This window comes from Centroberyx gerrardi, chromosome 19 (genome assembly GCF_048128805.1).
Source record: "Centroberyx gerrardi isolate f3 chromosome 19, fCenGer3.hap1.cur.20231027, whole genome shotgun sequence".
Classification (NCBI taxonomy): domain Eukaryota; kingdom Metazoa; phylum Chordata; class Actinopteri; order Beryciformes; family Berycidae; genus Centroberyx; species Centroberyx gerrardi.
In genome coordinates, this window is record NC_136015.1 from 7,650,757 (window position 1) to 7,677,597 (window position 26,841).

Sequence of the window (26,841 nt, forward strand, 5' to 3'; positions counted from 1 at the left end):
ATGGCTTCCTTTCCAGACTCGGACCTGCAGACGTGCCCGCTCTGCAAAGAGCTGTGCGGCTCCTCCGCTCCCATTTCCTCCAACTCTTCTACCTCTTCCTCTTCCTCCCATACCTCATCCTCCTCCAGCCAGACCTCCAGGAGGCTCCACGTCCTCCCCTGCCTCCATGCCTTCTGCAGGCAGTGCCTAGAGGGCCAGCGCAGCCCCGGGGACCCGCTGAAGCTGCGGTGCCCCACCTGCGACCAGAAGGTGTCCATCACTGAGGCCGGGGTGGACTCCTTGCCCTCCTCCAACTTCCTCTTCAGCAATCTACTGGACGTGGTGGTGAGCTCCGAGGAGCAGATCCAGAACAAGAACGGCCACCACCACCGGGGAGGCGTGGGTGGCGGGGGCTCCTCCGGCTTCCACCACCCCCATGGAGGCCTGCTGCGCCCGCACCACCTGGGAGAGCCCCAGTGCAGCTCCTGTGACGAGGAGAACCCGGCCAGCTCCCACTGCCTTGACTGCCAGGAGTACCTGTGTGACAACTGCGTGCGGGCCCACCAGAGGGTGCGGCTAACCAAGGACCACTTCATCGAGCGCCTGGGGGAGAGCCTCCACCTGGGAGGACGGGCCAACGCCAACAGCAACCCGGGCCAGCCAGGGGTGTCGGTGTCCCTGGCCCAGTCCCTGCAGAACAACTTTGCCCTGCTCTCCCTCTTCCAGGATCGCATGAGCTTCTGCCAGCACCACGATAGTGAGGTGAGTTCGGCATAAAAGAAAGCAGAAAAAAGCATATGCATATGAACACAGAAGGGCTGCATACGTGTCGTAGTATGATGAACAAATTGTGGAAATGATTGGGAAATGTCCATTGTTGGCATGCCACAAACAAACACTTTAACTGGTTTGCAGGCTGCAGTCTTTCCCATTGTGCCAACTCATTTAGCGGCGGCATCTAAACTTGCCCTACTGGTCCTGTAGCGTTGGTGGTGTAATAGCATTATTTGTGTTGTGCAATGTGCGCTCACATATACATACACACACAGTCCTATAGTGTAATAGCATTATGTGTGTAGTATAGAACCATACTGGGGGCCATATGGCCTTAAGTTCAAAGGGAGCTGAGTGGCTCTTCACCTAGTTCCCTGGAGACGACCAGGCACGTGTGCTGAGCTGGATTTACACACACCCCCACATGCACGCACACACACATATGCATAGACACACGCAGAGTCTGGTTAATCTGTACCACACCATCCATCCAGGGCAGAGAGAGGCCCCTCTAGTAACTGCACACATGTTTCTATGACTGTTAGAAGTCCTATCCATGGAGATATTATGGAGGTCTAGTATTTCTCTGATAATGGGAGAGACAAGTTGGAGCTCGGGCCCAAAGTTCTTTTTTTTTTTGTCCATGTGATCTGGGCAGAGTAACTACAAAGGCCTTTAAAACAGGAAACCAACGTTTTTTTTTCTTGGTTTAGTCATATGGTCAGGAAAAATAACAAATGGCATTAGTAGGGGGTCTTGGAATGTCGTTTTTGTACCACTCCTGGTTTCTATTCAGAAACTCCAGGAAGTTCCCTGTGCCGCTTGAGAATACAGCACTCCACTGTTAAAACTAAAATGAGAAAATAATAATTTAGTCAAAGTAGTCCATCAAAAGGGCCTGGGAAATGGCTGGCGTCTGTAGGCGTGGCTCAGTCCTACAGCTTTGCTAACTCATGGCAGTAAATGTCCAGGGTTTCCACACAGAGCGATCACCAATATCATCGTAAACAGAAATTCAGCCGGGTCAGTAAATGAGTAATTCTGTCTGCGGTTTTCAAAACATTCATTTAGCCCTCGCTCACAAAAGATTTCAATTTCAGTTTTTTTTGTGGGGGGTGGGCTTCCCTCCCCTCCTCCCCCTGCCCATTGCCAGTAAATAGGTGGGTTCACTTTTCCAGTAAGGGCTCCATTTCCCAGTAATGCCTCACTCCTGCCCTGGGGGAGGGAATGACACAGGAGAAGGCTAGGCTTTCTCTACCTGTGAGCACTGAGTCATTGTCCTCCCACAGCCAGTCGTATGCGTGGTTAAACTGGTCTGTGGTTCCTTATATACCCGGTCACTCTGATGGATAGACCAGTTTTGGCCTGTCTGCTCCTATCTAGGCGTTTCATGTTTAGTAATGGCATGTCCAAGGATGCCGTCGAGGGAAAACCCACTCCAACTCAGTTTACCCACTTTTTTGTTTGTGGAAAGCATTCACACACTTTTTCAAGCTAAGTGAGTCTTACATAAATGCACAGAATTCATTATATGTATGAGTATGAGTATAAGTATAAGTATGTTTGAGACATATGATAATGAGATGTATGTTTAATTTCCTGGGGACAGTTTCGAGGAATTTATGAAAATCACACGTTTTCTAGAATGTACAATAGCATTTTTTTAAATATATAATTCATAATTTATCCACCTTTGTATTTTTATTTACCACGACATCTGTCTGTCGCCTCCTGTTGACACTCTGGAGGTCGGAGCATTCACTGCAGTGCTTTTCATCCTCCACTCTCTGAAGTCTGTTGAGGGTTGACACACACTGAAAGACTGTGGTCGTATTTAGCCCCAATTAGGCCATCCCACTCAAATTTACTAGATACACAAAATCCCACATCTTAGTTTTTCTTGGAGGCTTTCCCAGAACCTGATGGCTTAGACGGCAACTTGGCATTTCCTCAAGTTTGTGCGCACCCTGGGTGTTGATGGTGTTTTTGTTTTAGCCACAAAAGTCCACATTGTCTTATACAATTGCGTGAGGGGTAAAAAAAAAAAGACCTTGTAACTAATAAAGGCTGTTGCCTGCAAAGCCCCTGCCAGATATTCTTGTCATCAAGTTTTGCGAGTTGTGGGAACTGGTTACTGCAGAGGACAACAGAGGCTTTTTTCTGTGAGAAGTAGTTTATCGCACACAGTAAGGGATATCATCAAAGCGGTGTTTCTTTTTCAGTGCTGCAGTGTGACTTAAGCGTAGAATAATGGAGGTTTTCTTTTCTTCTATAACAATGTGACATTTTGTCTGCATCTGGTTTCAGGCCTGTAGCTGTTGTTGTTTCACTTGCTGACTCTGGCATCACTAGCTGAGTTTCCATCCCACCATCAAACAAATTTTGTGTGAAATGTCTCAAAGAGTAAAATATCCATCAGCTGGTTTGAAGCAAATCAATAGTTACTGAGTGTAGAATAGAGCTGCTTCAGAAAAAACACATCCGTGACAAAATGGAAAGAGTCTTTCAAGAATCGATTAGTTTTGGACAAGTTGTTATTGTTCTTTGGTGTCAGCTAATGTTGGTCATATTTCACGTTATCTGAAGACGAAAATAAATAAATCTACATGGCAATATTCCAATGCCCCAACTAGGCTAATGGTCATTCATCCAGGGCAGGTGCCTTTTTATAAGTAGGAGTAACAGCATTTAGGAAAGGAGGACAGATATTTTACAGACAAACATTACAGCATAATTATTTATTATGCATTTACATCTATCTATTAATGTCTTTATGGGCAAAAAACGTTTCTGCCTCAAGCAAGTGGGGGGGGGGAACATTTTTGCAAAAGTATAGACATTTTATAGATATTTGCCATTTCATTCATCATTTCTAATTCGATACATGATATACATGATACATAAAAATACCTGGATGGAAACACAGCTACTGAGTTTTCCCTCTATAACTTGGTGACATGTACCAGATGGTAGGCTATGACAGACTAAACAGATGTTCTTGGATGCTAAAGAAAGACAACGTCAACTACCACAGTTGTAAAAAATGATGTGCCCCCACCCGCGCTCCCTCCCAATACTGGGGACTGCGTTGTGCGAGTTAAAGAGCTGAATTTTCCAGGAGCTGGGGTCTCTCCCCTCGGTACTGTTACGTAACTCTTCCGAGGAATTCCTCCTCGATGCCGCTGCAGTGGGTCAGGACAGGAGACTGGTGGTGATGATGGCTAACACTCAAACATCTATGTAGTAGGTACGCAGCAGAAAGACGTTTGTGTGTCTTGTGGAAATGGACTGTTCTGTCTGTTGTGTGCAAAAGGGACACACGCACATGTGAGAAACAAAAGATATTTAGTCAACAGTTTTCTAATTAAAAGGCTATTCACTTCCTCCTCCTGTAGTGAGGCTCTGGTTGGACCGCAAACACATAGTCTCCCATAAATGTGGGTGGGTGGGTGGGTGTGCGGTGATGGTCATGATGGGGGAAGGGGTGCTGCAAGGAGAAATGTAGACGGTGTGGAGGTCACAGGGGAAAGCTGCCCTGGCTGCTGGATCCCTTTCCTCTCACAAGCATTCCTACTGGAGCCAGGGAGTGAACACACATACACATATGCATACATGCATGCAAACTCACAGTACATATATACATACATTCATTTATATCTCTCTGTTAGGGAGTGTTAACCCTCCCTTGAACCAAGAGATGCATGTAAAGAGAGGCACATAGGTATTGGAAAAAGAGGGCTAGTGATACTTTTGCACAGGGGGACATGTAAAATCCCCTGTTTCGGGTGCAGTTTCATCAACTGTAACAGAGAAGGAGGTTGTGTTTTTCCTTTATGGAGGCAGCTGGAATGAATATCGCACTTATTTACCTTGGCTTGAGTTTTCTCCCAATTCTGTACGCATAATCCAATAATTCGCAGCTAATTTACCATTAAGGTGCACATTCCAGTTGAGGTCCATTTGGGAATAGAAGGTAAGAATTCATATTCTTGCGTAACTCTCAGATTGATTTGCAAATGATGGAACCGGAAACATATAATTTTTAGAATTTTTTTGTCCACTGTGGCCAGATTGCTGGTGAAACTAAGGGTTTCAGTTGGAAGATAAGGCTTTGTGGGCTGAAAAGGGAGTAGGCTACATACTGATAAGGGTATGTGTGTACAAACATGAGTGAATATGTCGGGCCTACGTGCACAGCGTAAATGTCAGTTGTCTCTGGCAGTCACAGCGGGTCTCATGCTGTGTGTGTGAAGTGGAAATGGAAAATTGGATTACATCAAAGGAGTGCCCTCCACTCACTGTGATGTCACCCCTCCTACAAACAAATCCATACACAGCTCCATCTAAGAGACGGACAAGGGTCTCGCTAATGATATGATAATCCTGCAAAATGTGACTCGGCGCCTCAGATTAAACTGTTGTCACCATGACAACGCGCCTGGCTGTGCACGTGCATGGCTGGCTGCTCAGGCACACACACACGACCGTCTTTATATAGTAGGAGTAGGGGGGTTACTGGAGCAGGCTTAGAGGGGACAGAAAGTGGTTGCTGTGCATCGTGCGCCTAAAGCACGGCACACTATGAGGATGAGTTGATGGGCACAGTTGAACTAATCAGTTTGACAGCCTGCCTTGCTCTTCCATCCCTACAGGGAAGAGGAAGGAAGAGAATAAGGTGTTCAGGTTCTAGGTGTTTTAGCCCAGTTTGTCACATATTTCCACAATTTCAACTTTTTTATTTTACCACTCCATAATCTATCACTCCACAGGAAACAAGTGCATCTAAGTTCCACTTTTAGCCTGCACTGATTCTCTTCTGACGCTCATAACGGGATTCAAAATTTGTAGAGGTACACTCTCACACATACATGTGCTTGGGTTTATGATTACCAATTTTCTCCCTCTCTGGAGCTCACAAGCACAGAATGTTTGTAAGGAAACCTAACCCAAAGCTGCGGCTGATACAAGGCCAGAGGAATTCCTGTAACTTGAGTTTATACCTCCTGGGTTCTCTGTTTCCCCCTCTTGCTCTGTCTCACACACGCGCGCACACACATACACACACACACACACACAAACTGGGTATTTCCTCTACTGGCTCCTGCCTTTCTCATCAGCGCTCTCTGTCTGCTCTGTGTCAGAGACAATGGACATTATGGATGGAGAAAGTCTCCTCAACGTGATTTAGCAGCTGTTGCCGTTGAGGGCCGAGCGATTACATTTCATCACTCGTGGAAGTATCTGCGCGAGTGTGTGGCGGCAGCATTTTCCTTTCCGAGAGCATCTCCCATCTGTGGGTAGTTATCCTCTGAAGAGGGGTGTGTGTGTGTATGCATGTGTGTTTCCAAGCAGCCAGCAGAGTTAGATTATGTGAAGTTGGACTTCCAGGGATAATGCGCAACATGTGCCCAGTAATTAGAGAGCAGTCCCTATGTTTCCTGTGTGTTGTGAATGTGTCTCATGTAGAGGAAGGGGAAGTGTGTGTGTGTGTGTCCCAGCTTTGATGTCCATCTGAGGACTTTGGCCTGTATAAGTTTAATGGATAGAGAGGAAGGCATTTGTCACATTTTGTTCGACAACAGGACTTATCGCCCATTCAGAAACTGTAATCCACCACTTCCTACCTAGAAGCTGTTGGGCAAGGATAGGTTTTTAATTGGCCATTATTTGACCGCAGTCAGCTGCATTGTGCTGTTGAGACGTTTGACATTTCTGCCCTCGACGTTACGCGGGGGACACACTACACGACTAGCAGCCACGATTTGACCATCATGATTGATTTTTCAGGATTAAACCGAGTCAGTACTAGTTGCAATGGATGTTCGGCACAGATGATCTTGTAGTGTGTGAGGGTTATGGACTCGAGCTTCAGACCAGTTGCTACAGTCATAATTGTTCTTTTTTTTACTCCTGAAGTGTGAGCGGGTCAAAGACTTCAAATCTGAATGTAGAACGTCAATGGCCAATGAGAAAGGGGTGTGAGGAAGTCTAGAAACAAAAATGCTCGTGTTTTCACCTGTACCTGGTTGTCAAGTGTTCCATCCCCAAATCCAACCCGGTGTATGCGGCTCCACAATGGCAAGACAAAAAAATCTGCATTAGCAAGTTGTTGTCCAGTGTGTGCAAGTGTGTGATGTCCAATCTTTTTGGTCTGTTCAGTGTTCTGCTTGATCGAGGGCTTGTGGGCCTCCAGGTAACTCAAGTGTCTTTGCATCTTGGACGATACTACATGTATGAGGCATTTACTCATGTGGAAGTCTCGGCTTGCTTGTGTAAGCAGGCCATTTCCTCACAAAGGTCATGCTCTTTAGGCTGCCACACTGGTATGCCAGCCATTTGTGTGTGTATGTGTGTAGCAAACAATCTGTGAATATGTGAAGGCTTTGGGAGGGAGCAGTGTAGAGTGTTTTTTTTTTTTAAATGTCCTTTTAATGCACTATTGAATTGAAAACATAAGGCTTAAAAAACGGGATACATGACCATTCAAGAGAACACGGAGGGCTCTATGTGAGAATACATTGTGGTGGAGGCTGAAAAGAGCAATGTGTGTTACCTGTGCTCGGTGTGATTATGGAATGAGGGTCACTAAGCATGTGGGTTGTTTATCAGCCTTCCTGGTGTCACAGTAACTAAGGATAGCTGGTCCGTGACCATACACAGGTCCACACATTTGTCATATGTGCAAAACAGAATACGTCTCAGCTGCCTCACATTTCGTTCACACGCCTTCTCCATTTCCTCTGTCATTTGCCTTCTAAAGCTCTTACTCCTTCTCTCCCTCTCGTGTTTCTCCCTCTCTTTCTGCTCTTCACCCTCTCATTGTTGCTCAAACTCCCTTTTTCTCTTTTCCTTGACTTTTTATTCCCTCCCCTTTCTCTCCCCGCACATCGCTTTGCTCCGATTTCTCCCTCCCTTTCACTTCTTTTTTCCCTTTTTTCTCAGGCTGAGCATTTGAGCACACGACACTCCGTCACATGCTCACTGGGTAAGGAGGCCAGCTGACTGTGGTTTGTTTTCCTTCTCCGCTGCAGGGTCATCCAATCAGATCGCTGGCTTTCGGCCACCGCCCCCCCTCCATGTAGTATCTGGCAGAGTTTCAAAACATCGGCAGGCGTGTCCATGTGTGTGTGTACATCCGTGGCAACTAGCCAACAGGGGTTGCCATGGGAGAGGGGCAGGGCGGCGGAGGAGGAAGAAGGAAAAGAGGGATGGGAGAGTAGAAAGAGAGCGATAGAGGGAACAGAGAAGGACTTTCTGGAAGAGAAAAAAATATGCGCGAGGGCCAGACGAGAAGTGAAACAGGACATGGAGGGAGTTTGAAAAAGAGGAGAGTAGGTGTTTGTGACATCCATGAAAGGAGCTTTGTCTGGCAGATGGTATTGCTGGGATTGGTAGGAATGTTGGGATTGGGTATTGCGCAGATTATCCACCCTGGACATTCCAGACTGGCTTTAGCCCGGCGCTGTCTCTTTGGCCTTTTATAGCTGGAATAACACCCAGTCGCCCCCCTCCCCCCAGTCTTGCTCTCTTTCCTTCGCTCCCAATCCCCTGCCCCAACTATCATACATGTGCAGAGTTGAAGTGTGTTTATTGGCAGCCAGATAAAGCAGAGAGGGAAGTTTGTTGGTTCGATCTGCCCCATCAGTGCTTGCCCCCCCCCCCCTGCAGTTGGTGTAGCCTTTTCTATCAAGTCTACAATATGGTCACCATGGTGCAAGGCTGTAGGTTACTGTTGGGATTATTTCCAGTAGATTGCAGGGCTAACATTTTCCTCATGACGTGAAGAAGGCGTGTTTGTGTGTGTGACTGTTGTTACCTAACCCTCTTGACACCTGCTTCTGCCTGATTTGTTGGAATGGTGTGTGTGGGTGTGTGGCTGTCAGTCCACTGCTCATGCTATGACACTATGGCACGGCCCTTTCTCTTACAGCAGAGACTAACAAAATGCCTGGAGTTCTTGTCTGACAAGACTAATCCATTAATCAATTTTTAAAGTGTGATGTGATGTGAAGCCTGGAGCATCATGATATTGACCAGAAATGATCCTGAAAACTGCAATTGCAATGTGAATTGTGATACATGTGGCTTCTTTGACCTAATTTCAGTTCAGAGCTTAAATTATGTTTTAAAATTTGTGCTAATGAGGGTAATTAGGAATAGCTTAGTTTGGATAAAAGGACAAGTGTTTGTCAGTGTGCAGCTTTTTTAAAGACCAGGGATTCTGCCTTTTTCCAGGAAGCTATCTAAAACATTGTTCCCTCTAAGAAAAAATGCAGCATCGTAAATTGTTCTAGTCATTATTGTCTTTTCAATATTTTTTTTTTATTAATTGTACAGCCCCAGTGAAAACTAAAAATCAGCTCACAATTTTGATTTATTATGACACAGTGGACATTTTGTCACTGAACACTACTGTGTACAATTGTCATAGTGATGCAGATAATTACACACCTCTTTGTTCTCTGATGTTAGGTGAGATAGCAGGTATTCAGAAGAAGTTCAAGAATGTTGGATTTTTTTTACACTCAAAACTTTCTTTTATTGTTGAAATTTCCCTGTCAGCGTCAGTATGCGTTTAAACATTTTCCATTGCAGTAACTCTGCTTAAAACACTATAGATTTTATACTATTTTATACTTCGTATTATCTTGTCCTTTTATCCAGTTATATTATAATAACACACTAAGGAGTGTATAAGTATTGTCAGTTCAGTGTTACTTCATTCAGTTAAGCAGGAAGTCTCTAATGCTAAAACAGGAACTACCATTCTTCACCGTGTTTGGCTCAGGTGCCGAGCGCACTGACATCAGCCTCCAAGAACAGCCCTATAGTGTGTGTTTGTCTGTGTATACATTTCTGACCTTTCTTGTTTCTGTCTGTTGACAGGCAGAAAAAGAAAGAGCACACACACTTGTGCCTGAGGCACTGACATGCTCTAGAATGGATTATGAAAAATAGTCTCCCACACATGAATTCCCATACTGCCAAAAATACATATGTTTTTAAAATTATGAAAAATTTGGCTGTAAAACGCATTTGTACATGTAGATGATGTCATTAAAAATATATTTTGGACACTGGAAACACATTTCCCTCATTAACAAATGAATTATGCAGATAAATCCTGTATATGTTTAAAATGCTCAAATATATTTTGAATTAATCTACAAGTACAAATAAATGTTTTGGCCAGTTTTGTATATTTTCAAACATATCGCTATTCTGAAGTAAATATGAAATAATTTTTTTCTCCAATATGTCACTGCAAATTTATTCAAGGTATTCTCTTGAAGTGAAAAGCAGCCTTGATTGAAGAATATATAGAATTCACAAGCGGTAGCATAGCTCGGTGTGTTCACAATCAGGGACAAGTAGGCAATGTTTGATGGGTATGTTACCCTTCTGAGAAAATGATGTCCAACTCGCTATGCAGCTTAACAAGGAAACTGCTGGAAAGTGGCATTTGGACAGAGCCACTGCTGATCTCAGAACTTTTCCTTTTCACAGAAACACTGTCGGTGCAGAGGGGTGTAGTTCCTTCAGAGAACGTGCTTTCACAGTTCCCAGAGCAGCCTGGGTTTTTCTAGCACCACAGTGTGATGTTACTTGGCCCTTGTCCCTTCCCCCCACTTGGTGTGCATGCAGGCAGCGAGTGCTACAGCGAGTGATATTACTGGCTAGTCAGGCTCGTGCCCTCTCCCCCAGTTCCCAGTACCTATGGAGCGCAGGAGGGAGGGGGTGCTGATCCCACTGCAGCCTGCTAGCTGTGCCTACCGAGTAAGCTGCGCAAGCACAAGGCCAGTCACCCCATAGCCATCATGCATTTGCTGTAATGTTGTTTACCACAGAATTTCATTATTTTGGTCTTTGAAGATGTAAAGCTGAAATGGGGGTTTGGCCTATATAGTCATTTTAGATACAGCAAGGAGATTAGTATGGTAATATGGGTTTATTATGTTTGACACGATCGGAAAATCACTATAATATTCCTATCGGGACTTATTTTACTTTAATAGTGAGTCTATAGTGACATTATTGTACTTTATTGTATTTTTTATCTCCTATGGTGTCACTGTAATGTTCCTGCAATATTCCTATAGGGACTTATTTTGTATCTGTGGTACTCAGTAATGAGTTTATGATGACCCATCACCTTATTGTGCTTTATGGTACTTTTTTTATCTCCTATGGTATCACTATAATAGTACATTAGGGACCTATAGTTTTGTTGTGATATTTGTATAATATCCATCTACAATTATTATAGGGTTATCATAGTTCTTTTTCGTAAGAGACTATATTAAACAAAGATAAATTACTGCAAAATCAGCTCTGGCCCAAATTTGAATGGGAACTAATGGAAATGAGATGGTACTCAAATAGTCATGCCCGTATCGTTCCTCAAGTCCTCCAGCAGAATCCCTTTGTGTGAACCAGTAGCCAACATAGGTGTGTGTGTGTGTGTGTGTGTTTGTGTGTGTGTGTGTCTAAGTGTAAAGTAGTGGGGGCAGAGCATAATGGGGAGGGGGGAGGACGAGTAACATCCGGTGCACTAATGAAATACAATAACTCACTTCCCCCAGCGTAGCCCAGCACTGCTGCACAGGGCTTTATGGCTTTTGGTGACATGTTGGATCCAGCCCCCTCCCCAACAGCTAGAAAACCCAGCACACATGCTAATCAGGTTTCCGGTGTGTGTGTGTATATCTTGTTTCAATGTCTTGTATGTTTTGCATGCATGTGAGTGTGTGTGTGTGTGTGTGTGCGTGCATGTTTGTTTTGCTTCAGTGTCTTGAATGTATGTTTTGCATGCACGTGTGTGTGTGTGTGTGTGTAATGTAAATTAATTCTGTAGGTGAATCACCTCACCCTGAAGGCTTCCCCTCCAGCATGTCTTCTGTGGAATTTACAACTCCTGTTAGCGTGACACCACACCTATTTCATGTCTTTTTAAGTTGTTTTTCACATTTCTGTGTCATGTGCTTACTGGAAGTCTTGTGTGTGTGTGTGTGTGTGTGTGTGTGTGTGTGTGTGTGTGTATCTAGCGTGCTCAACGTATGGCATGCTCATGAAATGCCTGGTCTATTCTAGGAGGGCGTGTGTGAGTGTGTGTGCAATGGAGCAGCTGTATTCTTGGATTGAGAAGAATTTGCCCTGTGTGTGCGCAATGTGTTGTTGCTTCTAGGAAGTTGAATTAAAATTTGTGGCATGTTATCGGAGGCTCCTAAATGATGGGTTTGACAGAGAGAGGGAGGCAAAGAGAGAGAGAGATTCTTCCTTGAAGACCTCTGGGAAGAACCAGTATCCTGTGTGAGTCAATAATATTGACCAGCGTTCCAAGAGGCCAGTGTGTTATGTAATCCACAACCGTATATATGTGTGTGACACCTCAAGGACTCTGGAGCTGTTGATGACACATAAGCAGCACATAGTAGTAAGTCTATCGTAAGCCCATTGCTGGTATCCGTCATAGGATCTAGTGTCAGTGAAATGCTACTCCAGTGTTTTCAAAAACAAGGCCTCAGGTCATCTGTTGTTTTTCATCTCACCATGTCGTCTCCACTTCACATTCACCAACAGTGACTGAAAACATAAGAGATAATCAGAACAGTAATGATACTTTATCGATCCCTGTACAGCCAGATGATGAAATTGGACAGACGTGGTCGAGATGGGTAGCTGCTTGTGCTCATTATCTTTTTTGCTGTATTTTATGGTTTGTCACCAGAATTAGAGGTGTACCAGAGTTATTAAGCCTAGTATTGAATTATAAAAACAATAACACAAACACAAGTGCAGCGATTGCATTTATTCATTTGATCAAATTATGGAGTGAACATTGTGTAACAGTCTTCAGTAAAAAAAATGATAATAAAGACCATAGACTAAGTAAAATAGGCTAGAACATATACTGTAGCTCCCCTCTTTTTGTTTACGCTGGTCAAGCACAGCTTATTGACGGACTCTCAAACAGCTCATTCAGGGTGCGGTGCGGTGGGTTAGGCCTAATAAAACGGATCGGCATTTAGCCTGAATAGTCAACAAAGGCTTTACTTCCAAACAATAGGCGCTGTGCCTATGAACTTCACAAATAGCAGCACTTTGGCGCGTCGGGAGACATTTTTCCTCCCGCCATAAAAGTTTTACATTTCACCAAAGCGTAAGGTATCGAAGGTACAGCTTCAGTTCTGAGTATTTGGGAGCTGGATTGGTGGTGATCCTGCTGCTACAGATGCTGTCGTTAGACCTCCAACCAGAATCTATCCCATCTTTGCACCATCAATCCTTCACTCCCCCTTCTTAACCTCCCCTTGCTTCAGCCCTCTGTCCATCATCTGTCTATCTCCACCTCCCTCCACCTCCTCCTCCAGTCCAGCCCAGCTGCATTCCTTCCTTTTGTTTGTCCCTTCCCCTTGGAATTTGGGAGATGTCGAAGAGGGGGATGGGATGAGAGGGCAGGGAAGAGGAGGGCATTGAGTGACAGAGTGGTGCAGAGACAGAAGTGGAAGACAGGGTTCAATAGAAGGAGAGGCGGCAAGAAAGGATGAGAAGAAAGAGATCCAAGAGGAGCTTAAGGAGGAGAGGGGAGAAAAGAGGAGGAAGTCAGATAGAGGGGTGTGTGTGTGTGTGTGTGTGTGTGTGTGTGTGTGTGTGTGTCTCATTAGATTATTGTACTCCCCTGGGGAACAGCCATTATTGATGGATTGATTGCAGGCCCCTCCCCCTCCGCTCAGGTCTCCTGCTATTGGAGGCCATTGATCTGGTGTCTCTCTGGGATATGATGGTCAGCGCATATTTAATTAGCCTCCCATTACAACCAATCAGCATTCAGACATGGGGTTTAAAGCAAGGCTTAGGTTTGAGCAAAAAGGTTAACGGTGACATTTCCCCCTTCTTTCCTCAAGGGACAGAGGGATGTTTTTCCTCAACCATGATCAGTGCTTCTTTTTTCAGCCATGGAAATACCAAAAATATCTATTAAAATAAAAAATGTTAAATGTTCATATGAAAAACGTGGCAATAAATGGGTATTTCAGATAAAGGAAAACTTTAAAGGGGAATTCTCAACAAGCATGATACTATGATGGTTTCAAAAATGTGTAGGCTAATGGGAATATGAAATCCCTTTACGACCCTACTCTCCAGATGTGAAAAGAAAGTCCAAAATCAGTATTGATCTGTTAGGTGGCTTTTAATCCCTCTGTGCTTCCTCAGGCATTATGGTTGGGAGAGAAGCTCTCTGGGGTGTTGAGGCTTATGTGTCCCTCCCTGGCCATGCATGCATATGGATGGCCTGTTTGTCATTCATGGTCTTTCTCATTCATTAGCTTTGTGTGTGTGTGTGTGTGTACGTGTGTGTGTGTGAGTGAGTGAGAGACACTAAACTTTGTGATGCATGTATTGATCTGGCCAGTCTCATTTCACTGTCAGATGATGGGGACTCAATACAGTCAAACACATTAGCTTTCATGCAGCTGGGTTGACCTAGTGAAATCATAGGTTGGGCATACTTTCATTCAGACACATAAGATGGGCCAACATGCATCCATTTACCTAGAAATAGGGCTGCCGCAATTATAGGAGCCAACTGCAATTATTTTGTACGACGCGATCACTGTTTTGTTTTCACCTTAAGAATTTTCCTCATCCATATTAACATTCAAATCAAGGCAAATATGTTTGCAAATAGGTCAGAGTTTATATGCTGCGGCCCACTAGGTCATTACTTGGATTTAGATCACGCTGCCTGTTAAATAGCGTAAAGCCTGGGTCAGACTACAAGAATGTTAAATTCTTGCCCGACTAGGGCAGTTCAGACTAAACGCTTGCCCTCCGGTCAGAAAGCTGTTCATGCTAGGCGATGGGACAAAGATGGGCATCATGGATGAAGACGAGGGATCACACATCATAAAAAATGTCATTCAAAAATGTTTACCCATTCCTCCAGAGGAGTTCACTGTAAATATATGTAATCGGTGTTTCTTGCTCCATGGTACAGGAGCTACATTTACATTTACATTACAGATGTATTTTGAAATGACATCATTACAAGAATAATGTTATTGGGGGATTTTGTATGAGACTTATATTGCTTAATTTGTAATTGCATACTCGCATTTAGCAGTGGTGTACCACCACAGCAAGGAAATAACCTGCTAGAGAAAATGTGAAATTAAAATTTGCATTGTAATTTGGTCTCTGGTCTATCATCTAAAACAGTTTAGTGTGAGTGTTTTAGAAGTAATGTATTAGTAATAGTAATATAATATATTATTATGATTAAACATTTTTAGCACTGCAACTTCAACATGAAACATAACTTGGACCGCAGCAGTAGATATGGGATAAAACTATAATTAGCCCCCCAAGCAACAACACTGCTTACTTATGTGGACTGATCTAGGCACGCTGCCATTTTCTACTATTTTATATGAGATTTATTTCTCAAAATGAAATTGTATAGCAATTTATCAAGAGTGGAGCAAATGGAGTTGGGAGTCTTGCTGATATAAACTATCTACGTGAGTTGTTAAACGTGCCTTCTTTTCTGGTCCATTCTCCTTTTCTTCCCCCTGTAGCTAAACTCCCATTGTCTTGGTGAGTCTTTGAGTGCTTCAGACTAAAAGCCCAGCCAGACTCAGCATGACAAAATCAAACATGTTTTGAAAAAATTGCATCGGGCCAAATGGCCAGAGTTGTCAGTCTTCAGCTCTTCACACTAAAGGATAATCTGACCGACTGTCAGGCCCGAGTATAACCACTTCCAAGAAGGATTAAATGGACTGAGCTCATTATATATGAATCCATATTTAAGCAAATGTCAGCTATTTCCATCTTATTTCCTATTGTTTTATACAATGTAATACTGCAAGGTATCAGAGGAAATGTGAGGAGAGCGTAAAAGCGCATTCCAAGAATTCCATGCAGTAAATTCATGATGATTGAAAAGGAAGAATGTCACGTTTTTTAAATACCTTAGACTTCGCTGCTGTTTATCAGTCAATTGCTCAGTTCTTTTTCGTGTTTTGCTTACTCAAGCGCTTTTGGCATTGTACCTGTAATGTTATATAATCAAGTACTGATATGGTTGTGTGTTTCTATTCCAAAGATAAAGTTTTAAAGCATGACATTTCATTTCCTTTGTATATTAGGTTATTTGGTTGCTGTGGATGCCGACATCAGCTGTAATGCTGTGCCGGTCTATTAGCGTTTCATCCATTTGTGAGTGTGCAATTTTTGGGCCTCCGCACCCCTGTTTTTACACGTCCAGCCAGGGCAATAGGTGTTGAATCAGTTTGTGCTATTTTGAGCACAAAAGCAATGTCTCCCTCTATCTCCCTGCTTTCCCAGGTGTTCCTGTTCTTCTGTGAAACATGCTCGGTGCCTATCTGCAGGGAGTGCAGCGTGGGCCGTCACATGGGCCACAGCTTCGTCTACCTGCAAGACGCCGTCCAGGACTCCAGAGCCATCACCATCCAGCTGCTGGCTGATGCACAGCAGGGACGGCAGGCCGTGCAGGTGAGACAGGCACTGGGATGGATACACACACAGGAAAAAAAACATAGATCTACATTATTTATTTAGTTATTTAACCTTTATTTAACAAGGTTAGTCTCATTGAATCTCTTAAGAATCTCTTTTTCAAGGGAGACCTGGCCAAGAAAGACAAACAAAACATGCAGATCAACAATAGCATACAAAGTCAAAATACAATAGTCAAAGTCAGATAAAAGAAAGAGCAAGGTAAAACTGTGTAAGATCAAAATGCATCATACTGATTTAACAAAGCAGAGACAGCTTCTTACTGAATTTGCCACAAGATCCTTGATTATCCGTTCAGATTATACGTCTGAACAAAATGGGATTCCCTAAAAACATCAAACCAAATCCAAACTCCTCCATCTCTTAGCAAGACTCAGCCAGAGGGTGAAGCTAGCAGCTGTGTCATCCATCTTCCATCAGCGCAGTGCATGCGGCTATTAGAGATGATCAACTTGGATGTGTTTGAGAGTGACCAGGCCTAGGCCGCTGAGAAGCCTGGGGTTAGAGGTGGCCAGCTGGCCCGAGAAGGGGGTGGGTCGCATGGGGTGAGGTCTGGAGGGGGCAGGGCTGAAGGTCAAAGGGGAGGAGGAGGATGGGGGGGGGCAGGGTAGATGAGGTATTTAAAGGATTTCAGAAAAAGGAAAAGGTCCCCTCCTCTTTTAAAGGAGTAGAACACTTGGCCCTCCCCCTACTGACTCACTCACTCTCTCTCTCTCACACACCCTGGAGCCTCTCCTCATTTACATAATTGTAGATTGTGTGGCAGCTTCCTAGACCCCCCCCCCTCCCCCCCTGGCTCCAGCTGTGTTGTATAGTAGAAGGTACGCATGTGAAGAAAGAGGAGGAGAGAGAAGAAAGGATGAGAGGGGAAAGAGGATGGTCTCACTGACAACAGCATACAATCTAATCTATTATATCATGGTGTTTATCTACGCCATCCTGTGCGGCACACGTGCTCATAGCTGTATATCTATACATCTTGCTGGTTAGCTGTGTTTCTCTTTTTAATGTTGACAGGAGCAAGCAAAGATGCTATATATAAATCTGTATTGCTGTGATCATGGTGCAGAATGTACTGCAGCAGAAATTGGACCCACAGTGTTTTTTTGGTTTTTTTTTTCAGCATTTCATTTAACGATACTTGTACCCTGCCACTGCAACTACTCATAAACTCCAACAAAGCAACCAAAACATTGCCCGAGCCCGATAAGCAGGGATGTAGGGGATGGGTTACCCACCTTTTTAGGCTAACACGAATCTTTATGACATAAATTCATACTATACTTCATAGTATTAGTATCAAACTAATGTAAGTTTTGAGGATAGAAATAATTTAGCACTATGGTTGCATATTTTAGCATGTAATTGATTTGTGTTTGTAGTAGTAATGGATATTTGCCTTGTGATGACCATAGTGGAGGTCATAGTTATTTACCACCAGATCTCTGCCTATAAGGTCTTATTTTGCCCTCGTTCAGTAGAGCCAGATGAGTTGCATTTGCTGTCACTGAACTGTGGGGATTCCCAGGGAATGCTTTTAAAACAGACAAATGTCTTAATTGAATTGTCTGTTTGAGGTTAACGTAGAAACCACAGCTAACTGGGGTAGGTAACACACCAGTGTTTGCCTGGAAGGTGGAGCAATGTTGTGACCTTGGGGAAGACTCACCCGAAACCTGAAACACTAGCCGCTCCACTAAGGTCACGTGACACTAGCATGTACTCCCTCTATCTCCTCTGCAGGCTTTGAGCCTCGCCGATCCCTCTCTCGCATGACCTTTGTGTGATTGGGCCACACTCTGTATCTGAGTGGGTGGGTGCATGTGTCACCCAGAGTTCTTGAAATTCCAATACCACATTTCACTTCGGCCCCACTAGCACACCTGACTCAACCAAAGGACTTCCTAGAACTGTCTTAGGCTGTATCTTGAATAACAGTAACAGTAACAGTAACAACACAATCTGGTTGGTTATATGCTGGACTCTTAACAAAGTTGAAACTCACAACCTGGTTCCATAACACACATTTGCTCTCAACCATTGGGAATCTCCATTTTATCTAACCAAAGCACCAAGGTCCACGCAGGCATAGGAAACACCACCTACCATCTGGCAATGTGTTACGGTGCTGTTGTGCTGGCGCTTGGTGTGTGTTTGTCCATTTTGTCCAGGTCACCTCGGGAGTAAATGCTGACGCCAGAGAATATGTAAACACACACACACACACACCTATCCCCTGGGGTAGGAAATTTCCGCCCACTCCACACCCATTATCTTCCCTGACCTCTGACCCTGAACTTGTGACCTGCTGGTTGGCCGGAGCTCCCTCTCTCTGCGGTTTGATTGGTCAGTTTGACCTTCTTTGTGTTCCAAGCTGCCACTCTCATGAGAATGTTGAGAGACAGAGCGAGAGAGAGAGGGAGAGATCATGAGACTGAATGAGACCAAACAAGAGACAGAGGACACATAATGAGAGAGAGAGACAGAATGAGCCAGAGTGAGAGAAAGGGAGATCATCAGAGGAGAAAGAGAATTAATGAATGATAGAGAACAAGGCATTAAGAGATTGAATATTGGAGATGGAAGATGAAGAACCTATCCCAAAAAAAAAAGAAAACACTGAGGAAGGACTGGGGGAAGGTGTTGGCTATGAAATTTCACCCCGCCTCCTCGCTCACTGTGTATTGATAACAGTCCTCCCCCTATTCCTCCAGGATTCCCTCCCCGCTGTTCCCTTTCTGGGGGCCTGATTTAGCTGACCCTTTAGCTGCCCGCCTCAAATGGCCAGGCGGAAGAGAAAAGGGCCCTGCTGCCAGGTTTTGTCCTCCTAAGGGTGGGGTGGGGGTGGGCGGTATGTGTCTTAAGACAGGGGTCGCAGATCATGACCTGTAGGGGTTTAGGTGACCTTTGATCCCTGCGGCTGATATCACAAAGGCAGCCTTATCCCACCTCCCCTTCGTCCCTGTGAGGTCCGGCTCACCCCGTGACCTCCCAAAAAACGCCAGAGGAAAAGCTAGATAAAACAGATGGGGGAAGGGAAAGATACAATGAGGAAAAACATGGGCAGTAAAAGCTAAAATCTATTACTATAAGGTTTTTCAGGTTTATATGAAACAGTTGCTTTTAGTACGGTACTTTAGTAAGGCACTGAAGTAACTCACACACTTTTTTTCAAGCAACGGTTTTCATCATTTATTAATTTTCCCATCACTTATGTCACACAGCAATTTCAGTAGTCTTTACTCTATTTTCCAGTTTCTTCAGTTACTCCCTATGTCTACGTATTCAAATCTGGACAATCATCGCAAGTTAAGTATACTGCACTGGGAGGGTAAAAGCGTCTACTAAACTTTTTTCAAATTTAGCGCTCTGACATGCTTATAATACTTGCGAGACACAATTTGGACACAGAATGAGTAGTTTTGGGATTCAGCCCCAGTAGGAAGTCGCAGCGTATTGTGTGGCGTGAAGTGAACTTGCTATTCCTGACCCCCGTGTTTCCTATTTCCCCTCTGAAGGAGCGGCCAAACGTGAGAAAGGAATAGGCCACAATAACTGAGCAGGTGTCTGTGCGTTCACTTACCAGGAAGATGTGACATATAGAGTCCTTGCGTTTTAATGTTTCCTGCTCTTCTGCATCCTGTTTCCTGTCCTCATCTATATACCAGCTGAGTAATGAAACAGGCCAGGCAATGGTGCATTAGTACATTCAGAAATCCCAGTGTTTCTCTGTCCACCCTCCCTCTGTGTTGGACTGTAGATTAAGAGCTATTCATGTATCCTTATCAATCCACATCTATATGTATACATCTCTTTCTATCTGTAATTGGCCCTTAAGTACTGCAGTGGACTTCCTAGGTTGTTTCCAGCTGTTGCCATATTTATAAGCCCAAATCATCGTTTTTTCTTGTTTCCCCAGCTGAGCATGGAGAAGGCCCAGGCCATGGCGGAGCAGGTGGAGATCAAGGCCAAGGTGGTACAGACCGAGGTGAAGGCCATTGTCCTCAGACACAAGAAAGCGCTGGAGGAGAGGGAGTGTGAACTACTATGGAAGGTGAGCTACTCCCCTGAAGCTTTCTCCAGTTGTGATCCATTTCCACAATATGCTGGTTTTACACTCTCATCAATGTTTTCTTCCAGCTTCTTTTCTTATCTTGTTTTATGGTTAGTGCACCGTGTCTGTAGTGTCGGCATCAGCTCCGATCCAGCTCCCAAGTACTCGGATCGGCAAATAAAGCTGTCCTGATATCGATACTGTAATGACAGGCACTTTGGCGCAATATAAAACTAATATAAAAATGTCTCCTGATATGTGAAAATTATAACATTTGTGAAGTTTATACGCGTAACACCTATTGTTCAGAAGAGCAGTATTTCTGTGTTTAACACTCTCCACACACCAGTTCGGTAGCCCCTCCCCTATGTGTGCTATTATTTTTCCACAAGGGATGTAACGTAACAACTGGTTCCCCCGACACATTTTGTCCATTGAAGGTGTTTTATGGTAAATGTGCCATGAAAGGGTGTCTGAGGTCATATTTTGACAAATAACACTCGTGGATGTAACGTGAGACAAATTCATGTGTGTTACAGAGGTATGGTGGCTATGAGGCGTGGCGGTGTTGTTTGTGTGTGTGTGTGTGTGTGTGTGTGTGTGTGTGTGTGACATGCATGTGATCGCATGACCACCCGGCCCCGAGGCCACAGCAGCAGGAAGCATGACCTGAATCTGTTCTGAAATGATGGATGTGGACAGTGATGATGCAGGTCATATTTATTGTGTAATTGATCAATGCAACACTGGTTGTCTGTGGGAAGCCCTTAACCTGAATTGATTCTAAGCCCACATTTTGATCAGATTCCACAAAAGTATGCATGAATAGTAGTGGTAGTAGTAGTATCCTGGGTTTTAATGGAGTGTCCTGTGGTCTGCATTGAATTTTTTAGCCTGAAAATGGTCTTAGATATTGAATGGTGGCACAAAATATCATCTTCAATCCAAAAGTAACTGTATCAGCCTTCGAAAGCCTATATCCAGTCCCTCCAGGAACTTGCGATTTTGCGATCGCAATAATTAACGCAAATTCAAGAAATCTCCGCAATATTTGCGAGAGCTTGCAGTTTTGCAAAATTGCCGCAACTTTTCCGCATGAAATGGCCAAATCAACAGAAATCAAATCACAAGCGAGGATTTGGACCATGGATCAATTGTCGCATTCGGTGTCGTAGTAACTTACGTCATCGCAGTGCGCATTCAGGTGGAAGATGAACAAAACTCACCTGCCAACAAAAATTACTGCCATAGACCGTGCAAAACAAAACAAAAGCAGCAAGAATCGAGGTGAGTGCAAAATTCAAGCTCTTGGAAGAGTTAATAGCTTAAACGGAGAGTGGGAGAGAATAGGGGGAGGCTGTATGTGTGTGTGTGTGTGTGTGTGTGCGCGTGTGAGTGAGAGAGAGAGAGAAAACATTTTTTTTTCCTTTGCTTGCAATTTTTCCCAATTCCTGCAATTTTACCACAAAAAGAGCACATAAAACCTCACAAATTGTATCGCAATTTTTGAGAAAAGCCGCAGCAAAATCAAGCATTTTTGGCTGCAATAATCACAAAAAAACTCCGCGAAATCCTGGTGGGACTGTATATCGGTCCAACCCTAGCAAAACGTGTGCACAGGAGGAATTTAAGTGGAGATTTGAACATAACTAAAAAAAAAAATGTAAATGGCTGAGCTGAACGAGGTTTAGACCACATCTAGGCACTGCGGTAACTGGAAAGCCACACAATGCAGTCAAGATATAATGGGGTGGTGTGTATATTATGAATGAGACACCTAGGGCCTCCCAGGTTTAAGGTTACCCAGAGAGAAAGAGGGTTTTTGGGGGGTGAGATAGGCCCTCAATCCTGAGGCCACTAGCCCCTGGCTAAACCATGCGTCAAAAGTTTGGGTCTCATAAATTGTTACAATACAAAATACTGCTGGTAGAAATATACCACAAGTTGAGAAAGCCTGAGAATGTGCTATGACACACACACACACACACTTTACTATGTGGTTTTAGTCATACTAGTTATGATGTGGATTTAGAGTGTGTGTGTGCATGTGTGTTGATTTGGGCTAATACGTCAAGGGGGGCAGAACCGTTAATTTAACCTAATACTTGCCAGTCTACCATTAAAGAAAACCCTTATTTCTACCCTTCCGCTTGCAGCGGGCTCAGTGACATCGTAAAAACTGCCCTACGTCTTACTCCCTCAGATCTGACAGCTTCTCTGTGTGTGTGTGTGTGTGTGTGTGTGTGTGTGTGTGTGTGTGTGTGTCCGCTCAGTGTAAGAACTGAGGTCAAAGTGTCACACAGGAGGTTTTCACTTACCCGTGTTCCCACTTTAATGCCCCCATGCAAGACTTACAGAACACACACTTTATCCCCAACCTGACTTGGCTCTCTGATAAAGTCATCACAGGCAAACCTAACCCTGTACACACACTGAGACTCTTTCTGTCTTTCTTTCTTTCTTTCTTAGGTTTGTGCCTGTTCTGTGTGTGTGTGTGTGTGTGTGTGTGTGTGTGCTCGTGCATGCGTGCGTGTATTTCAAATGAGCCTAACTTGGGTCTTTGTCCTCGGTGACCATAAAGTGTAACTCTAGTCCCACAGATGCAAATTACAGTTCTACTTAAACCAAGGATTAACAAAGGACCTCTCTCTTTTGGACCCTTTGTTTCATTCAGGACTCCCTCCCTACCATCAAAAGTCCTTCTAACCAAAGACGCAGTTGAGCTATTGTGTTCTATTCTTTTTGTTAGGTGACGGCAAGTAACGGCCCAACCCCTGCTTCTCAGGTCCTACCACCCGGTGTAATGCTTTATTCTTTCTGCCTGTGCTGTAATTGTATCTGTCTTTTCCCTCTAACTGAAATGTATAGTGGTTAAGTGAAGGTCTTGGTTTTTTTGTGATCGGAGTTGATTCAGTTGTCCCAGTGACGCTCACTTTATTACCCTTTTTCTTTCTTTGTCTCCCTCTTTCTCTCTTTTCCGTCAGTCCCCCACCCTGACGTCTCATTGTGTAGTGTATTTTGTTGGTCAGATGATGTGGAGATGATTTGTAGGAGGGTTATTATTGATGATGTAATGTATTCTATCTGTAAGCCTGTTGCACATTGTTGCCTTATTGTCTGTTATCGCTTTATGTAAGCAATAAGCCAAGAGAGGATGTGGCTTACGGTGATTTTACAACAGTGAAGAGGTGTTGTTCTGCACGATGCAAAATGTTCTAAACTCAACATAAATTTAGCCCTCCCATGGCTTACTGATTTTCTAAAACTGTAACACACCACAATAATAGAAAAGGCCCTCAAATGTTTTAATAATTCAATATTTGAGTAAAAGTTTTCCACCTAGTAATATACTGTAGTTCTTTAAAAATAGCTAAACAAAGTAGTTTATAAGCAACACAAGTAGTGGTATGAGCGGTGATTTTTGGTTAGCTCATTAACATTTAACTCACCTGCCTACCTACCTACCTTACTTACCTGTTTTGCGCAAAGACATGCATATATATTTTTATAATGTAATACACATACTTATTTATCAATCCATATTTAACTAAGTAATCAAAACTGCTGTAACATCTGTAACAACAAGTAAAGGTTGTCAGTAGTGACTGCATAACAGCATATTAATACATAGCACATGATACATAAGATGCAGGGAGCATCGCAAATAATCCCCCGTGGATTAATGTAGAGGTAAAGACCCTCCAGGGTGCATATAAACAGAGCAGAATCAAAGCAGGTGGAGGCTGGGGTGGAGGAGGCTCTTGCAAATAACAGCAGCAAAGCACATCAGCGTACAGAGTGAATGTGAGTGAGAAGGCCTTTAGACTGCCAAGTCGGTGCAGTGAGGTGCAGCAGTCAGCTGACACAGCATAGCATGACTTGGTGTCCTGCCAGAACTAGGTCATTCTATTTTATTGCTTTTATTATTTTGTATTATTCTTACTATTTTTATTGCTTATTCTGTTTTTGTGTTCATATTCTTTCTTTCATATTCATTTTTTTTTTCCTGGTGAATCATGTTAAGGCCATGGTATACTTAGGTAGGTTACAGTTACCTTTTTATTCTTCATGCGCCCCCATTGGCATGGTGGAGTGTAAATAAACAAACAATATGAAGCCTCAGTGTAAAGTATACAGTAATTTATATGTATACTTTGATTTACATGTGTATGTATAATTTGTATGTGGCGACATGTTTGACTTTTTCTATTTCAGGCAAGTTTGACTTCATCTTAAGCACACCGACGCCTTTACTTTTGCTGCTGAAACAACCTTATTTCCCTGTGTGGATCAATAAAGTTATCTTATCTTTTATCAAGTGTTTTATCTGCTGTTTGTATGACAAATTCCACATCGGGGATATTAAACATCTACTCCCGTTGTTCCCTCCCTCAAACCCTCCCACCCTCCCCTCCCTCTCAGGTGGAGAAGATCCGTCAGCTGAAGGCCAAGTCTTTGTACCTGCAGGTGGAGAAGCTGCACCAGAGTCTGACCAAGCTGGACAGCACCATTGCCGCCGTCAGCCAGGTGCTGGACGAGGGCCGCCACCTAGACGTGCTGCTGGCCCGGGAGCGAATGCTCACCCAGATCCACGAACTCAAGACCCTCAGGGGCCTGCTGCAGCCACAGGAGGACGACCGCTTCATGTTCACCCCTCCAGACCAGGTAGGCACTGGAACCAAGGTTCTTAAATGAGGGGTCAGGACCTATAACTTGGACCTCTGTATGGATCGTCTCCACATGAAACTACTGATGTGTTTAGTGAGTATCAGCAGTAGCAGCAGTAGTAGGAGTAGTAGTAGGCCAGTGTCCCCATGGGGATTACTGAAGTTTCATCTAATCTAGATTCCGAGTTGACCTGTTAAGATAGCTGTTATGTTGATGTTAGGACTGTTATGCTTAGTAATGTTATTGTAATAATATCATGACTAATTCCATCATGGTTCCCACAGGCTCTGTACATAGCCATCCAGTCCATGGGCCTGATCAGCAGCGGAGCCTTCGCCCCTGTCACCAAAGCCCACGGCGAAGGTCTAAAAAGTGCGCTTCGTGGCAAGCCCGCCTCCTTCACTGTGATTGGATATGACCATGACGGAGAGCCGCGGCTTTCCGGCGGGGACACGGTGGCTGCCATAGTCATGTCGGGTGCTGATGGTAACCTGTCTGCGGCGGAGGTAACGGACCATCAGAACGGCTCGTACACCATCAGCTACCTGCCGAAGTGCGAGGGGGAGCACCTTGTGTCGGTGCTGGTGTGTAACCAGCACATCCAGGGCAGCCCCTTCAAGGTGATGGTGAAATCAGGGCGGAGCTACGGGGCCCTGGGCTCCCAAGTGTCAGCCTTCGGGTGCGAGGGGGAGGGAGACGGTCAGCTGTGTCGTCCTTGGGGCATCAGTGTGGACAAGGAGGGATACGTGGTGGTGGCCGATCGCAGCAACAACCGCATACAGGTAGAGTGCTAGCTTACTGCTCTATTAACACAGTGCTGTGGTTATCAAAAGACAAAGTCAGGTCAATCTCTCTCTGTTCTTGCCACATTCTTGTTTCTCAGGCTGACGGCTATTAGCATGAATCACTGGTGAGCAATCTCTCAGGTTTTTTATCCTCATTTTGTTCCACCGTCCTTCAGATCTTCAAGCCCTGCGGTGCCTTCCACCATAAGTTTGGCTCTCTGGGTTCTCGGCCCGGTCAGTTCGATCGTCCAGCCGGGGTCGCATGTGACAGTCAGAGACGAATCATTGTGGCTGATAAGGACAATCACCGTGTGCAGGTATGAAAATCCATTTGAGCACAATGGATACAAAAAAAAAATGCTCCAATGCATTGCAGCCACTATATTCTATTGATTTAAATAATTGTTGGAATTTCAATGCATTGATACATGCATCGAAAATCCCTCAATTTGTTTTGTCTGACAGGTGTTTACTTTTGAGGGCCAGTTCCTGCTGAAGTTTGGGGAGAAGGGTACCAGGAATGGGCAGTTCAACTATCCCTGGGATGTGGCCGTCAACTCTGAGGGTAAGATCCTGGTTTCAGATACCAGGAACCACCGCGTGCAGCTCTTTGCCCCCGACGGCTCCTTCCTTAACAAGTACGGCTTCGAAGGGGCTTTGTGGAAACACTTTGACTCTCCCAGGGGAGTGGCCTTCAACCACGAAGACCACCTGGTGGTGACCGACTTCAACAACCACCGGCTCCTGGTCATCCGGCCGGACTGCCAGTCGGCCCGCTTCCTGGGCTCCGAGGGCACCGGGAACGGGCAGTTCCTGCGGCCCCAGGGCGTTGCCGTGGACCAGGAGAACCGCATCATTGTGGCTGACTCCCGCAACCACCGAGTCCAAGTGTTTGAGCCCAATGGAAACTTCTTATGCAAATTTGGCACGCAGGGGAGTGGCTTTGGACAGATGGATCGCCCCTCTGGTGTGGCTGTGACGCCTGACGGAGTCATTGTGGTCGTTGACTTCGGAAACAATCGCATCCTCAAGTTCTGA

The 26,841-nt window shown here is 44.5% G+C and overlaps 1 protein-coding gene across 1 annotated transcript; it reads left to right on the top strand.

Annotated features, from left to right (window-relative positions):
• Window positions 1–26,841, top strand: trim71 (tripartite motif containing 71, E3 ubiquitin protein ligase). Its single transcript, XM_071914921.2, has 7 exons — window positions 1–741; window positions 16,105–16,272; window positions 20,216–20,350; window positions 24,773–25,015; window positions 25,303–25,800; window positions 25,980–26,120; window positions 26,269–26,841. The coding sequence occupies exons 1-7, from the start codon at window positions 1–3 to the stop codon at window positions 26,839–26,841; spliced, it is 2,499 nt and encodes an 832-aa protein (XP_071771022.1).

Coding starts and splice junctions, on each gene's coding strand:
- trim71 (XM_071914921.2), top strand. CDS start 1: ATGGCTTCCTTTCCAGACTCGGACCTGCAGACGTGCCCGCTCTGCAAA. Junction 25,801..25,979: donor GCAGCAACAACCGCATACAG/GTAGAGTGCTAG, acceptor ACCGTCCTTCAG/ATCTTCAAGCCCTGCGGTGC. Junction 26,121..26,268: donor AGGACAATCACCGTGTGCAG/GTATGAAAATCC, acceptor TTTGTCTGACAG/GTGTTTACTTTTGAGGGCCA.